At 37.7% G+C, this 16,392-nt stretch overlaps 3 protein-coding genes across 9 annotated transcripts in view; 2 read left to right on the forward strand and 1 right to left on the reverse strand.

Moving 5' to 3' along the window:
- Window positions 1–3,297: 3,297 nt before the first annotated feature.
- Window positions 3,298–8,280, forward strand: stx5a (syntaxin 5A). 3 transcript variants are annotated; one of them, XM_024283817.1, is made up of 12 exons: window positions 3,298–3,449; window positions 3,860–4,079; window positions 4,501–4,571; window positions 4,854–4,909; window positions 5,032–5,102; window positions 5,187–5,303; window positions 5,459–5,515; window positions 5,618–5,699; window positions 6,556–6,642; window positions 6,789–6,892; window positions 7,007–7,128; window positions 7,210–8,280. In XM_024283817.1, the coding sequence occupies exons 2-12, from the start codon at window positions 4,017–4,019 to the stop codon at window positions 7,367–7,369; spliced, it is 990 nt and encodes a 329-aa protein (XP_024139585.1). In that variant the 5' UTR covers window positions 3,298–3,449; window positions 3,860–4,016; the 3' UTR covers window positions 7,370–8,280. The 3 variants fall into 3 exon arrangements, with proteins under 3 accessions (XP_024139585.1, XP_024139587.1, XP_024139586.1); XM_024283818.2 differs by having other exon boundaries at window positions 3,299–3,451; window positions 3,946–4,079; XM_024283819.2 differs by lacking the exon at window positions 6,556–6,642 and having other exon boundaries at window positions 7,210–7,369.
- A 1,516-nt stretch (window positions 8,281–9,796) lies between these two features.
- zgc:162144 (RD3 domain-containing protein) lies at window positions 9,797–12,391 on the reverse strand. The gene is made up of 3 exons (XM_024283876.2): window positions 12,103–12,391; window positions 11,588–11,895; window positions 9,797–11,251 (listed from the first exon to the last, which is right to left on the reverse strand). The coding sequence occupies exons 2-3, from the start codon at window positions 11,893–11,895 to the stop codon at window positions 10,879–10,881; spliced, it is 681 nt and encodes a 226-aa protein (XP_024139644.1). The 5' UTR covers window positions 12,103–12,391; the 3' UTR covers window positions 9,797–10,878.
- Window positions 12,392–14,988: 2,597 nt separating this feature from the next.
- The window catches only part of si:dkeyp-115e12.6 (centromere protein F), a 21,904-nt gene continuing 20,500 nt past the window's right edge, over window positions 14,989–16,392 (forward strand). For 2 of the 5 annotated variants that reach the window (XM_024283670.2, XM_024283674.2), the window contains exon 1: window positions 15,037–15,246. The gene's annotated coding sequence lies outside the window, so the exon portion shown is untranslated. The other 3 variants (XM_024283671.2, XM_024283673.2, XM_024283672.2) reach the window with 3 other exon arrangements.

Below are 16,392 nucleotides of genomic sequence, written 5' to 3' on the forward strand. Positions count from 1 at the left end.
CACTTTACCCAAAAGAAGACTATAAGATTACTGAAAAAGACCCAGAAAAAACAGATTTTCAGAGTGCATCCATCACAAAGTGCCACTTTCTGACTGCCTCTTTCATTTTGTGCACCTCCATCCGGACATCCTGTGTTTTTCCACCTTGTGTTTCTCTGTCTTTAATGTTTTGCTAATAACTCCAGCTACCTGCTTATGTAGCAGCAGCTGTGTTAAGGCAAGTACGGAGCAGCGCTATCTGTCCTGCAAATGTGTGCTGTTAGATGATATCGCAGCTTCTGTGTGTGCAACAGAAACACAGATGAAAAAAGGCCGCCAGAGAAAGAGTGATGTTTGGTTCAGTGTGAGTGGCATAAAGGAGGCCCCTGTGTGTTTACAGATTTCTGCTAAATGGACAGGAAAGTGAGTGTTTTTTAAAAATCTTGCAAACACAAAGGCCTTTTTTGTGTTTTACTGAGCAAACAAACTGTGTTATCTTCAGCAGAAACGTGGATCCACAGGCCTTGTCCGTTTCACTCCTCTGAAGGACATCAACCCTGATAAAAGATCTTCGACTCTTTTTACTACGTGGGAAACTCTACATGCAAAGCTAACAAATGCTCAGGATCTAGTTTGAAATGATTACTTTCATGAACAAATGACACTAATTCATGCCTCAACATTTGAGCGCTTTGGTCATCACCTTGGTCAGGGTTTTTCAAATTATTGAAACGAAGCACAGCCAAAGAAAAAGAAAGTTTCTACATTAGAAGCACAGAATGAATGAGGGCCTATATACTTAATACATCAAGTTGTATATGAAGGCTATATCTTTAAAGTCCCACTCTGATCTTCTTTTGATCTGTTTTAAAAACAGTGATCTTTTAACTTTGATTAAGCCGTTTTAAGCCAAAATTTTAAAAACTGTGTAGTTTTCTAGGAAATAGTTTCTGCAGAGCGGCAGGAGTTCATCAGAAATTCACCTCTAAATTGTGAGCGGCACTCTCAGTGCAGAGTAATCCTGACCCCACATCCCATCATCCATTTTAGCGGTGCAACTAAAATGGCGAGCAACATTGGAGCTGTCCAGTCAGATGTCAGCTCAGACGAGGAAAGCAAAGACGTTCATGGATGCATCAGAATGGAGCAGAGCAGGGAGCTTGTAGCTTGTACGTCACATATACAAGGTTTTTCTAACTGAATTTTTTTATTCAATTTGATTTGAATTTATTTATTTAAAAAACACTCAAAAATGCAATCTCAAGCTTAATTGTCTTTGCATGTGTCCTCTATGGTGAGAAAAATGCCACAGGAACATGTTAAAAACACAAAAGAGTGGGCATTTAACAAGAAGCACAGCTGACTTCTACGAAGAATCTAAGAAAGTCAATCGTTTTTTCTGATATATCCTTGATAAATACACAGTTTAATGCCAAAAAAACAAACAAAAAAAAGGCACAAAGGGAGATTTTCTGAGTGGTTTAAAGAAAGGTGTGAGATACGATGGGATGGATAAGCTGAGGTACGATGGTTCAGACGAATGGAAGGCTGAGGGCATAGTTGTGGTTCGGGCATGCTTGATCCTGTCAGGAAAAGGATGCAGGCACCAGCAGGAGGGAGAGAACATCAGAGAGTTGCAGGATCTTATCTTTCTCTTTCCATGCTGTACCTGAGAGTTGAATCACCTGAGGAAGCTGTCCTTGTCCATGTGTCTGTCCTGTCTTTTTTCTGGCAGAGTTTTAAAACACATGACTCTTTCGATTACAAAATGCCAAATCTTACTCTTATGTATTGCATTATCAGTATTTTAAAGAGAAGGGTTTATACTGGAAATTAAATCAAGAAACAGTTGGTGAACGTCTTAGTTGAGCAGAAGTTTGATTCCATTCAGCTTCATCCAGTTGGCTCTTTAAAACCATTTATGTGTTTAACTAGAATAGCAGACAGAAAACTGTTATAGCAGTCCAGCCTGCAGGAGATAAAAACATGAAGCTTCTCTAAATCTTGGCTAGACGTGCGATCCCAGAGTCTCTCTGTTTGATTGTGATGATAAAAGTCTGATTTAGCCTTAATGTGAGGATAACAAGACTGAGTCTGTTATGACACCAAGATTTCGAACTTGACTTTTGCTCTTTATTACCCCGTGCAAAAATAATTTAGCACAGTAATATTACTTTTTGCTGCTACCAGGCAGTGTAAAGGAATTATTTGTAATTTCATTACTCATTACTTGTTCAGTATCTTGTGCTAAAGCAGGCAAAATGTCCAAAATAATGACTAAAATAAGACATTAGCAAAATAGTTTTCTTATATGTCACTATTATTGTTTTAGATTTCTAATGCCAGGATTTCAAATTAATCTGTAATTTCTGTTTCATGATAGACTTCTAATATTTTCTTTTTTATGAATCAAACTGTCCAAAGCAGAAAGTCGAGCCTCAAATAGTGCCTCCTGTATTGGGTTATATCAACTCTAATCTAAACCAAAATACTCTGCAGAACATTTTCACCTTAATTTGTCATGTTCTACTTCAGTTGATATTATAATTAAGTAATTTAAAAGTAGTTTAGTAGGATTTAAGTCACGGATCACACAGAAAGAATAATAATATAAGGAAAGGGATTATTTTTGATTATTTATTACACAACATGACAGTTATATGGAACATTACTGGTGTGAACTGACCCAGAGGAACAGTAAAAGTCCAAGAATTAGATATGAACCATAAGAGGTTTGCAGGCATGCAGTTGTTTATTTGTTTGATATATTTCAATTCTTCATTTTAATTATACATTTTAATTCCTTGAATTACATTAGTAATATAAACAAAAAAGAAAAAAGTAAATATAACAAATATAAATTAATGAACCTTATTAAGTCCCTTATGTCTAATTATTACGTGGTCTTTTACTGTAATTACTTTGAAATGTTTCCTACATATTCGACCTTATTAGTCTGTATTTATTATCTCTTAAATGAAAGAGCCTGGGAATGCTTTTTGGTCATTTTTATTTTGAAAATAATTTGAATTTTTTTTAACTCACCCAGATCTCCATTTTTTTTTAGAATTTTAATTTATTAAACAGTGAGTAGTCACCTCTAACCTGATCTTTTAAGAAGAAGAAAAACTACGTTTACTGTTATTATGTATGTGTCTGCCCACTCTAAATTCTAAATCACTTTAGGCTTGTTTGAATCACGCTTTAAAATATTAATTTTAAAACATTTTACCATTTTTGTTTTTGAGTTGTTTTTCTCAGTTCTCCCCTATCTCAAATGTAAACATGTGTTATGTCTCCCTCTGGTGGATACTGCGTACAACTGCGTTTTTTTAGTGCGTAGGTAAAGTAGACGTGGCATTGACGTCATTTCCGGAAGTGACTAGCATCGGAACTTTAACTCCGGGATTGAGTAGTTCTTGACAGAAAAACAGAGAAGGCACACCAAAAATGATTTAATGCGTACCCAAGTAAGTTTGAGCTGATTGTTTATATATTTTGAATATAAATTAACGTCGCGCGGTTAGTTTAGATCGAAGTATAAAATGTTATGTAAGAGATAACTAGAAAAAGAGGGTTAGCACTCTCCAGCTAGCTAACCATAGCCTGTAGTTAGCCGGTGGGCCGTGAACAGCTGTGGACGGCGTTGGAACTGACTTGAGATAATCATTGTTACCTAATTATTGGTATTTAACTCTTCTGTGGGTGTATATGCGTAAATTAATGTGGTAACTGCTTTGTGTATCACTGGTTTCCGTTATTATCGAAAATTAGTCGTTGTGGATGCTAACAGTACCGTCTGTTCACACCGGTGTTTCGTTTTTGTGAACATGTCCAAGTGTTTGCTTGTGTTTTGATCATTTTTTCTTGGTTTTTATAGAGATGCGTGGGTCTTTGTTCATGAAGGATTCTCCACCTTGGATGTGAGCTCGTTCCCAGGATCCTTCTGTTTGTTTACCGCGCAGGTTCAGGAGGAGGATCTGGGCGTTTCAGGTAGTCTCTGGTCTAAAGCGGGTTTGTAATCCTCCGACGCCGAGATGACGTGCCGTGATCGGACTCTGGAGTTCCAGTCCGCCTGTAAATCTCTGCAGGGAAGACAAGTATGTTCTATAAACACAGACCACACACACTAAAATCGTATTATTGTCTGAATACTACAATACTTGAGTATCTTTCATTATTCTTATCATCTGTGGGTTCTTGAAAGCTGGGCTTGATTACTTTTGGTTTTGTTTTCTATTTTGCTTCTCTTTGTTTTAATTCTGTTTTGGGCTGAAATGATGAATATTTCATCAATAAAACAATCTTCTATTCTGAAGGATTATGATACTTAAAATAACACTGTTTGACATTGATCCTAAACTTCTATCAGCCCAGAGAAGTATCATATGCACCAAGTCATGTGTATTATAACCCGTAATTTTTTGAGTAATGATACATATTTTTGTGCTTCATGTTTTAGGGTATTTATTTATTTTTTTAAGTTTTATATATTTTTTACATTTGTGCCTGTCCCACCAGAATGGAGCCCAGCCGAGTAAACCAGCTCTTCTCGCTCTCAGGCAGCGCAGCGACTTCACAGTCATGGCAAAGTAAGATCCTCATTGTTTGCATTCTTTGTTTGGTAAGAAGGTCATAAATTACATTTAGATTCATACGACCTTGTGCTTGGACGCTATGTTATTGATTTGGAATAATTGCATCCAGGTGCAGGTGAATACAATTAATTTGTCATTTTATGTGTAAAATGCATTCAGTATTTTTAATTGTGTATGTAGTTAGTAAACTGGCCCCTACGATTCTAGAAATAAAGCAATTTCAAAGAAAACGGTTACAACTTCAATAAAAAGCTGAGTTTGTGCTTGTTCTTGCAGGAGAATTGGGAAAGACTTGAGCAACACATTTGCCAAACTGGAGAAGCTCACTATTTGTAAGTTTTAATTTGTTGGCTGCTCTAAATTTACTAAATGTTTTTCCGAAATAGTTAGACCATTGGTCATAAATGTACCAAAGATCATTAGTAATGACAGTTGTGCTGGTTTGATCTTTTAGTGGCAAAAAGGAAATCCCTATTTGATGACAAAGCAGTGGAGATTGAGGAGCTGACGTACATCATTAAACAAGTAGGTAGAGTTCTGTGAAATTAGATTGTCTTACTGGTTTTTGATGTGGTGAGTAACCCCAGCTTCTGTGCTTGGTGTTTGCAGGACATAAACAGTCTAAACAAACAGATAGCACAGCTACAGGACTTGGTGAGATCGCGTGGAGCTCCGGGTGGCCGACACATCCAGTCTCATTCTAACACTATAGTGGTGTCACTACAGGTATGTTCAGGGATTCATTATCATCTGTTTTCAAGCTTATGAAGGCCTCATAGTTCATCATTTATTTTTCAGACCCTTTGAAAATTCTTAACAGATACAAAATTATTTTTTTCTAAAAAGAAAAAAAAACCTTAAACTTGTCATGTTGTTTGCAGTCCAAACTGGCTTCCATGTCAAATGATTTCAAGTCGGTTCTTGAGGTCAGAACAGAGGTGAGAAATCATTCTTACTCTGCAAAAACTAGAAATGCTGATTCATTACATTTTAAGTTTTTCTAAAATCTCTTTGTTAAAGCTGCTTTCCTTTGTTTGCAGAACCTGAAGCAGCAGCGCAGCAGGAGAGAACAGTTCTCCCAGCCTCCCGTCTCGTCTTCTCCCATGATGGCAAACAACTTCAGTAAGTCTGCCGACGTCACTCAAACTTCCTGTGATCGCTTTGAGCTGACTGCTTAACACTTTTGGTGGGAGGCGTTCCTTTGAAGCAGCAACTAATAAAAATGAATTAAACCAAAACGAATATATTGACTTTCAAAGCTAAATACAAAAGAGGACTGTAAGGAAGGTTGTACTTTGATAATAAATGGTCATTTTAATTATTACTTTTTGTATTTAAAGCAAAAATTGCACACAAAAAATGTGCTTCTATTTAAAAAAAAAAACGATTAAAGTTGTAACTGGTTAATTGAGTCAGGTAATCGTTAGGAAATTGTTTATAAAACCGTCAGAAGTTTTCGGTTGAACTCTTAAAGCCCCAACAATTTTCTAAGCAGGATAACACACAGAAGGTGCGAGAGGTTTCTGAACAGCTGATGATGAATTTCTGGGGAATCCTTACAAAAATCAAATTGTTAAATAAATTATGTGTACACATGATGGCGTTTTCTGTTTTGGTTCAGAAGGGAAATTTCCTTCCCTAAATAATCATCCAAATGAAATATTCGGTCTAATTTAAAACTACAAATTTTGACAGTGGATCATATTTTACAGGTGACATCTCCAGAAAATAAAAATAAAAATATTTTTTGGTGAACTTTGCACTTGTTATAAACCAATAAATGATAAATATACCTAAAGAAAAATTCACATTGAGCATGTTGCTACATTTGTTCTCAAAGATAGTAGTAGAAGTAGTTTTTTCATTTTACTGCAAGTATAACAACTGCTGCTGCTGTCTTAGAGAACTGCTCAGACTCTTTGTGAATGATTATTCATGTATTTGGTCCTCTGTAATGTAAGAATTAAAAATATTTTAGGGAGCCGCAAAAAAGGGGCCCAGGAGCCGCACGCAGATCGTGAACCGCGCTATGACTACCAGGGCTATACAACCACAAATTTAAAAGGTATTTCCCTGGAACGTTTGACACTCTGAGCGGGTGTTAATTAGTTACTGTGTGTACCTGCTGTGTATTTAGTGTTTTTCTCCTCTGCAATTCTGAGCTTTTGTCCAGTCTTGATGAACAGGTGTTCTCCTGCTGTCCCCCTGCAGAGAGTTCGGTCCTGATGCAGGATGAGTCGCGCAGTTTGGGAGACGTGGCCATAAATATGGAGTCTCAGAGCAACCCTCTGCAGCTCCAGCTCATTGATGAACAGGTAAAACATTTTAGGATTATTCTGTCTATTTTGTTTAAAAGTTTTTTTGATAAGTAATATTGTTTTATGCAGAGTAATTTGAACTGTTTTTTTTTTTTGGCTTCTTCCCTCTAGGATTCGTACATCCAGAGCCGTGCAGACACCATGCAGAACATTGAGAGCACCATTGTGGAGCTGGGTTCTATATTCCAGCAGCTGGCACACATGGTCAAGGAGCAAGAGGAGACCATCCAGAGGTGAGCCAGGCTTTTGTCGTTTCTAAGAAGTCACTGACATGAAGGACGATGGGATCTCATCCTGTTGTTCTCCTCTGATAGAATCGATGCCAACGTCGAGGACACCCAACTGAACGTGGAGGCTGCACACACGGAAATCCTCAAATATTTCCAGTCGGTCTCTTCTAATCGGTGGCTGATGATCAAAATCTTCCTTGTTCTCGTCGTCTTCTTCATCATCTTTGTGGTGTTCTTCGCCTGAAGAAGAGGAGCGGCTGTGGTTGAGGAAAATGTGAACTGGAAACTGGACTTGGATCGTTTGTCTGCACAACATATTTTGAAGAGCAGATGCTCTAATGGATGCATGGGATCCTTTCAAAGTGATAAAAGACTTGTGGATTATTCCAAAGCTTCAGACTGATTCTATCTTAAAATAGAGGTTGAACTCTGTCCAAATGAATCATGGAAATGATCTAAAATACTCACTTTGTAGAAGGAGGGAGCAGAAAACTGCCCTGTGCTGTACTTTGACCAACTCCTCCTAAACGTTTATTCAAAGTGGCTATAATTTAATAGTTTGATTGTCCAAACTGTCCAACGTTTTTTGTTAACCCCTTTTCCTTTTTTTTTTCTTCTAAAGAGCATCCCGATCTCGTCAGTAATTCTTAACATCGTCCAATTATGTGTTTTTTGTAACCCTCAAACATTCTGGTTTGCATTTAAGCTTATTTGCCAAATGGGATGCTCTTATTAAACTGTGACCGGATGCAGATTTACCAACGGAAGTTTGCATTGTGAGTTTTGAGGTGCTTGAAGTTCTGTAAGAATGCTGTTTGCTAAAACGGACAGCTTTAATGGTTTAACGCTTCACTCATACAGAGCCACTGATAGAAACGGTGCTGATGAAGGAGTTTCCGTGGCTGAAACGATCCACAACCGAAGCGCGTTGATCAGCCGGATTCCCTGGAAGTGCTCGGCTGTCGGTAGTTTTCTCCTCCTGTACATGACCACAGATTTTTAAGACGAGAGAAGACATTCTTGGTATTTTTCTCTTTTTTTCTTCCCTTTTTGTTTTTTTTTTAGCCAAATGCCTTCAGTGTACAAAGTGCAAATAGTTCAGATGTATTGATGAGAGAGAGTGCACAATAATAAAATAATAATCGGATGCTGGCACTCACGGCTGAGATTTTATTGTGTTAAGAGGATTGGTGAGTGGGAACATAATTACAATCATGAGGACAGCCTGTAAACACCTGTATACTTCCCCACACATCTGGATACGTACAAATTTAATATTAATTTCAACAAGTGATATAACTTGACATTAAAAGGTCTTTAAATCTACGTAAACATTTCTATGAAATGTATATTCAAAAGGATGTCATTTCTGCTTATGCTTAAGTTCACACACTGCATATTTAAAGTGTCTCAACCAGCAAAAATAGCTAATAGGAGGCAAGAAGTCCAAACTTTGACCTCCATTAAAATTGGAGTTTTTGTTCAGATCTTTATTTCTTCGGGTACAGTAATAGTAATGCTTTTGTTTGATTTGATTAAATTTACTAAAATGTCAGCACCTTGTAATCATTTGCCAATACGGATGCTAATATTTTTTGAATGTTTATTGGAGAAAAAGAAAGTTTTTCATTCTGTTTCTAGATAGATTTTACCTCATCTTTAAAGAATTCGGGGGAAACGACATCTTCCTAAAAATACATCTTAATCTATTTGTAGATCTGTCTTCTGACAGAGCAAAAGAGCCCAGAACTATCTCTGCTCCATCCAGACTTCTAGTTTCCCTTCATTTTATTGTTTTTTCTTTGACTTGTAGACGTGGATAAACTAAATGGAGGCTTGAAGGTGTTTGTTTTTCTGCTTGTTGTGCTTGGAATGTTGCCTCCGTCCACATTGAGAAACCGGTTTGACTTCACAATTTGAGCCTCAACAGCTGATCCATCTGTTCTCACTCAGATGAAATCAGTTCCTTTAGCTTCAACTAAGAGAAACTAAACAAAAACATCTAAATGTCTTCTTTACCTCAGTACTCTGTTCAGATAAAGATGAATGTCTAATATCTCTTTTACTTCCAGGATAATTCAGAATTTGTGGATCAAGCTATGCTTTAGCTTTGGTATTCTTGTTAAATTTATATTAATATTTTTTTTCTCTCTATTTTTTACCTGCTGAAAGATTTTCTAAGAAAAAGTTAAATATTTTATTTAGTATCTAATTATTTTCTAAAATAAAATCAATTTACTGTAATTACACAGGCGCTAAACATTTATAAAATGCAAAGTATTACATTGTCAGTTTTTTGGGTTATTTAATTACAGAATGAGTTATTAGTTCATTAACAAATGATTTGATGTAAAAGTATCCCAGAGAAGGAAAAAAAATGATCAAGTATTGAACAAATCATATGGTTTGGTGTTCAGTTTAAAAATATGTTTGTTTTTTAGCAAATTTGTGAATTAATTTAAATGTGTATATTATTGTAGTTTAATTCGATTTTCACTGCAGTGTTTTAAATGTTATTTTAATTTTAATTTATTTAAAAGTTAATAATTACTGGCTTTGAACTGTAAATAGGGGTTAAAAAACTCAGCTCTATGATTTTATTTTTGGAAATTTACGTTAGAAAATATTGTGTCTTTAATCTGATCTTATATCAAATTAAAAGAATAAAGAATAAAAATAAAACGCTCCTTTAAAAAAAAAAAAAATAACCCATTGACCCATGCATTTATTTCCAGCTATAAAAACAACACTTACTTTTTTATGTCATGTAGATGCTAAATTAAGGTCATTTTGAAGCTGATGGAGTTTTGAAGCATCAATAGGCGTTGAGGAGTTAAAGGACATTTGTAGTTCTCCAAAGAAAATTGCATAAAAACACAGTTTTGTGAAAAAAGCAATGTTTTAATTACACTCAAAAAACAGGACAAGGTATGTTTAATTGTTCAAAAAATAAATGAAAGAAATGTACATTTAAAATATAAAAAAAATAACAGACACAGCATTAGTCAATTGATACCTGTGAGTAAAAATATCAGAGCAGCTGCTAATTATTCTTGCGATCTGGAGCTCGTCACAGTAGACTGCTGCTCTGCCTCTTAAAGGACAGTGTTTTTTAAATGGATAAATGATAGGAAGCATGAGGATTCATCTGATGCTGGAAGCACACGGTAGGTTCCAGGGATGACCCGCCCTGCCTGTTTCCCAGCTCTCCCTGGACTGTTGGATGCTAAATCAGGTGAGTTTAGGAATCTGTTGAGTCAGCTAATAAAGCTGGCCTAGAAAACAGCTGGGGACCAGGGTTGGCCTCTAATGCTCGTCTTTTGTTTTATAGTACGCTACTTTCTGGACTACAATGATGATTGCAAACAAAAGTTATTGAGCTGATGAAACTTTGTGCAGAAATGTAAAATATGCCTGAATGTGATATGTTCCAGGGAAGGACAAACTGAAGGAGCCACAAACAGAGTGCCTTCATGGGCTCTAAAAGTTCATGGTTGGTTGTGCTGCATGGTTTATTTTGAACCTTTAGCACATTATACCTTATTTTCCCATTTTTAACACAAGTGGGACTGTTACTCCTAAAATTCTTTAAAAAAAAGAAGAGTTTTGACTCATTTAAAGAAGCCAATTAGTTCAAACAAAAATAGAATTCTTTTGTGGCTGTCCGCCCTGTTTTGTTTCCTCTGTGGGTTTATTGGTTTTCCCTTCCTGTCCTGTTGGTGGCTCAGGTCGTTCCCTTCTAAGCATCCTTTCTCACCCCTGAGCACTCTGCTCCAACGGGGTGATCTCTGGCATGCTCTTGCTCCTGCCCTTCCTTGCCCTCGCCTTCATGGCCTCCTCCTCTCCCTCTGCATCCTCCTCCTCATCTGACCAATCCACCTGCTGCTGCAGGTTCCCTCTGGAGCCTCTCAGGTTGCTCCCTTTGAACATTTGCCCCGTGCGGAACTTTGTGCGGAAGGTGACAAAGGAGAGGCTCTTGCTCCGTTGCTGCTTCTCGATGAAAGCGGTGGGAGGCTGAACCTCGTCGTTGCCGTTGACCTCGTCCACACAGTCGCGCAGCACAGTGCGAAAGAGGCGAGGGACCTCGTGCACTTCAGGCTCCATCTGTGTGACCATTCTTCTGAACCTAAAATGAATACAATTGATTAACACTGAAAAAAACCTCAAGCAGATGATGCAAACAAAACAGAATAACTTTTATTTATGTTGAAGTAACAATTCAAAAACTCTAGACAGTGCTTGCTTCCTCGATTATATGCACTTTTGCATTCATCATTTGGTACAAGTATCCCAACCAAGCTTAGGCTGCTAAAGGGATTAGTTTGAAACCCCACCTCTCCTTGTTCTTCCTTAAGTTTACTCCTTCCAGAACTTTTTTCTAACTAGCTTCTTTTTTCAATTATATATCAGTGCACATTAAAGGTTGCCTGTTTATTCACAAGTGTCTCCTGTTTCTTCTCACCTGACAATGACGGGGCCACACTGAGCAGGAGGGATCTTGGCACAGAGATCCTGCAGCTCCAGCAGGTCGTTGGGAGTGAGCTGGTAGGGCTGCGGGGTCGGGGTGCTGGCCAGCCAGCTGTAATCGGCTGCAGAGGATGAGCTGCGGCGGCGGCGCCGACCCTCTGTGGCCCTCTCCAAACGGATGCGCTCAGTGCGCTTCACCATGGCCCCCAGCTCCAGCATCAGAGTATTGACGACCAGCTCCTCTGTGGTGCGCTGGCCGGGCACTTTGGGCTCAAGGGAGAAAACAGCGGACCAAGGAAACATCTGGAAAGAAATATACAGTTACAAGGGGGAATATCAGTTATTTAAAAACAAGCTTATGTTGATTTTTGGTTTTATCTTTAAAGAAAACTATCCAACTTTTTTAGTCATTACTCAGGTAACTTCAACAGACTGTTATAATGCCGATTTAATGCCTATTTCTGAATGAATAAGGTTTAGTTTGATGCCTGTCCCTGGCTACAGTCTTACCTTCAGCAAACTGGATTGTTTGACGGAAATCCCTCCAGATGTTTGATGAAGACTCTGGTAGCAGCCAGAGGAGCAGCAGGCCTCATGGGCAAAGTAGATAAATGAGATTCCAGCCGGTGGCACACAGCTCCCTGAATGCCCGGCTACCTTGACGGTCCCTGGCAGACAGTGTGTGTACTTGTGTGAGGTGTGCTGGAGTGTGTGTGTGTGAGTTTGGGATTGAGAATAAATGTCAACCTGTATTAATAAAGAACGAGTGACGAGATGAGCTTACCCCTGTGACAAGAGTGTTCAGTGCAGGCAGGGCTGCTTGCGTCACATTGACAGACAGAATTCAGATTACACAGGGTTGAGATTTATTCTCCTCTTTTTATTCAAACAAAGTATTTAAGCCATTTCTCTGGTGCTTGTTTCCCAAAATCCTCCTCTTACAGAGGGTTTCAGCACAGACATGCAGGGTTTCTTATGCTTTCAAACCCTTTTACAGGGACAGAATAACTCATCAACCACTATTTACCAGGATATAATTTCAGGTTTCAAACAGAAAAAGCAAGCTTGATCCTTTTGTTAGCCTAAACAATGCCACTTTTTAAACAGACTTGAAATTACTAGGTTGTTGTTTTTGAGCATTACTATGGTATGACATAACTACCCACATAATCTTTCTTTCCCACACGACAGACTCTCCGGTGTCACAGTGTGTCCCATCATCCCGCCTGCGGTACTGTCTGCACGGCTAGTTTGGGTTTCCACACCACTCAGCACTGAGCAACCAAATCCCAGATTACATTCAAATCCACAGCCTACCAGGAAGTATGAGTTGGTGCAGTGACTGTCATAATCTAATTACTGACACTCAGTTGTTTCTCTGCTGCAAGGTCTAAAACTGAAGCTTTCCTCCTTTTTAGGTGCTGAAAAAATTTGTTTATTTTTTACATTAAATATTTTTTAAACTAAAATGGCACTTGCAGTTAACTGTCAATGTACAAACACCAGTTTTAGCATTAATTTTTACATCTGGTAAATGATTCACATGCTTTCACATTATTGAAGGCTTTGTTTTAGTTGAATGTCTAGTTCTTTATCTTTAGCACAAACACACAAATGTGTGCACAACTACACTTCTTAAGAAATGTGTCTGTGTAGAAACGAGAAAGCCTCTTGGAGAAAAGTTGAAATGACTTTGACAAAACATATATTTTATATGTAATTTAATGATACAAAAATCAAAGATGAATCAACTTTTTATTTTCTTTTATTTTGCTCTTTGACCTTTACTATTTTCCTATTCTTATCCCCAAACTACATTTCATTCACTCCCAGCTCTAAACCTTGTCTATATATTTCTCTTTGAGTCATCACAACAGTGATTCAGCCATAGAATGGAAGGCCATGTAGTCAGCAGATGCTGAGGTACGGAGGCCTGAAGGTCATCAACAGTCTGCAGTCAAAAACCATAAACTTCCATACTTCATGTGTCTATTACATCAGTTACAGCCAAGCCATACACCACCATCTGTAATGCAAAGCATCAGATGCAGGTGTGTAACCCCACTGGAGTCTAGAGAGTCTAGGTCAGAGGTGGGAAAACTATTTAATCTGTGCCGCAAAACTGAATAAATTATATTGATAATGCAATTCAATGCTTCCAACCTTGTGGAAACAGTTGCAACATGACTGTGCACTAGTGCACAAAGCAAGGTCCATAAAGTAATGGAGGACAGAGTCTGGTGGAGCGAAAATACTAATAGTTTATTAAAAAATGTATTGATTTTTAGGTTTCTGTCGTGTGTGGCTCTTGCTTCTCATGCAGGTCAACAGCCTGGTCACACACTGCTCTGCTGTGATCCACAGCCAGCATTTGTCTTAAGTCAGCCAACATGGCGGAGTCCTGCACAAACAGCACGCCCAAACTGATGCTCAGATTAGACCATGACCGCTACAAGGCCATTTTCATCATCTCCACTGCTAAATTCTGGAGGTATTTTCTGATCATCCTCGACCTGTGGGGTGAGGGTTGTCATCTTGGAGGGTATTCTTTCCTCCCAGATTGTGGAGATGAAAGCTCGCCACTGGTTGCAGAATCTCATCTCAGTATCTCTGCATTGGGGCTGGTTGCAGTGATGGGAGGTTCATTTTGAACCATGTGATTCACTGACCTAAAATCAATCTTTTGCCAAAATTCAATCAGTGTGATTCAGGATTAAATACCTGGACAGTGCAGGTGAAGTTCAAGATTCCTTGTATTTCTTGCAAGATAATCAAGTGTAAATTAAAGATGTGTAAAAACAACCATGTAGACAAGAATTAATGGTAAATTCATTCACATTTTAGGTTCATAAAGTTCAGCCCACTGTTGTTTTTCCACATCAAAATAAGACAAAGGGAACATTAGAAAATTAGAACATTATATAATACTGTATGGTCATATATCTTTACAAAATTCAGTGTTTCCACTCGTTGGACTGTTGATGGTTGTTTTTATTTTTTGCTATCATCACATGTGTGTTGTCTGCTGTGATGACACTTGTTTGATTTTAACGTAATAGTAAAATAAACCTACCATACATACATCCAAATGATATATTCTATTTATTTCATTTAAAACAATTTTATATTTGTTTAGGTTGATTTCATTAACAGCTTGCCTCAAACAGATCGATCTGGTTGGACCGAATGCATATGAATTGACTAATTGAATAATCAATTAATCAATACACCCCGAGTAAAAAAATAAAATAAAACACCTATAAATTGTTTTATTATTCTAATTTCTCCAAATGGGGTTCCCTGCGAGTTTGTGTGTGGTTACATCTTTGGCCGCAGGGTGTCGCTAGAGGTCACTAGTGGTTTGCAGCGCGAGGACCCTCAATTTCAAAACACGACCAATACGTCATCAATCTCCGCCTACCTCGTGCAACAACTCCTGTGAGTTCACACAGAGGCTGACACTTGATAGAGAATTCTATGTAGCATTTCGTTTGTCATGTAAAGAATGTGTACGTTTGAGTTTATATTTGACGTGTTGTTAAACAGACTTTGAATTGGATGAAGAGGAACGGACGGAAGCCGGTGGGACTTGTTGAAGACGCTGTCACTGCTGCCGGTGAGCCGCGCGCCCTTTGTAACTCCCCACAGTGAATGGTGAGTAGCCTCTCTGCTGGGTTAGCTCGTAGCATCACTGCTAAGTTAATGTTTGAGCGCTCGTGGAGTCATACGTCTTAGAACCGAGACTGGAATGAAATCTCCACTGTTAGTTCGGTCTCTGGGAATGTCAGTGGTCGACGTCAATCTGTCGGGAAAAGGTTTTATTTCTCTGGAGTTTGGAGTGTTCTCTTGTTTTGTTTAAACCTCGTGACCATTTCGGGCCAGGGTTCAACTGATGAGCAGGATCCAACCTCACTGACTTTTATTTTGAAGGAACACGTTAAACAGATCAAATGAATAAAACAGTACTGAGGTTCAGCTCATTTTAGGGAGGTTTTGGGAAGTTATCAAAACTTACACACAGCATGTGAACTCATCATCACTTCATTCAAAAGATCAACTCTTTACCCTACAAAATAAAAGCTGCAAATAGTACTATTATAATCAATTTAGTTAGAGTTCTAAATGTTCAAGTGTATCTTCTGTATTAATTTTACATCACATTTGTGCATCAATAAAAAACAAGATTATCTTAAGTTCTATAGCCCACCTTAATCTTTAAATAAAAAACACTGCTTAGTTGGAATTTGTGTTTAAGATTTACACTTTATTTTTTTAACACTAAAAATGTTTATTTACTATTGTTTTGTTATATTTGTTTTTACTTGTTAATATTTTTCTGTTGTTCATTTAGATTTTATTTTACCTGTTACAATGTTGTTCTTTATTCTTTAATTTTCATTCATGATTATCTTGTATTTTTGTTGTTAATATCGTGTAGTTTTTTTGGGAGACAAAGTAACACACATTAGCATTTACACATATACTACATGGTACATCGAAATGATTAAATATCAAGTTTGTTAAGAGGAGATTGGTTCATTGCTTCAAAAAGAGTTGGAGTTAGATAACTTATATATTCCCAATCCAACTTTTTATTTTTATTTTTATGTAATGCACGCTTAGTGTGCATGTTGTCTATAGTGTCGTTTTCATTTCTACAGACACACGTGCCACATGATGCTTTATATATACATGTATATATGTTTTATTTAAAGCCTTTTCCGAATACATTTTAACATCTGAACACTTGATGATTTATAAGACAACAACCCAAAGAAAGGAGCACAGGAGAACTGTTCT

This window comes from Oryzias melastigma, linkage group LG10, assembly GCF_002922805.2.
Source record: "Oryzias melastigma strain HK-1 linkage group LG10, ASM292280v2, whole genome shotgun sequence".
NCBI classification, from domain to species: domain Eukaryota; kingdom Metazoa; phylum Chordata; class Actinopteri; order Beloniformes; family Adrianichthyidae; genus Oryzias; species Oryzias melastigma.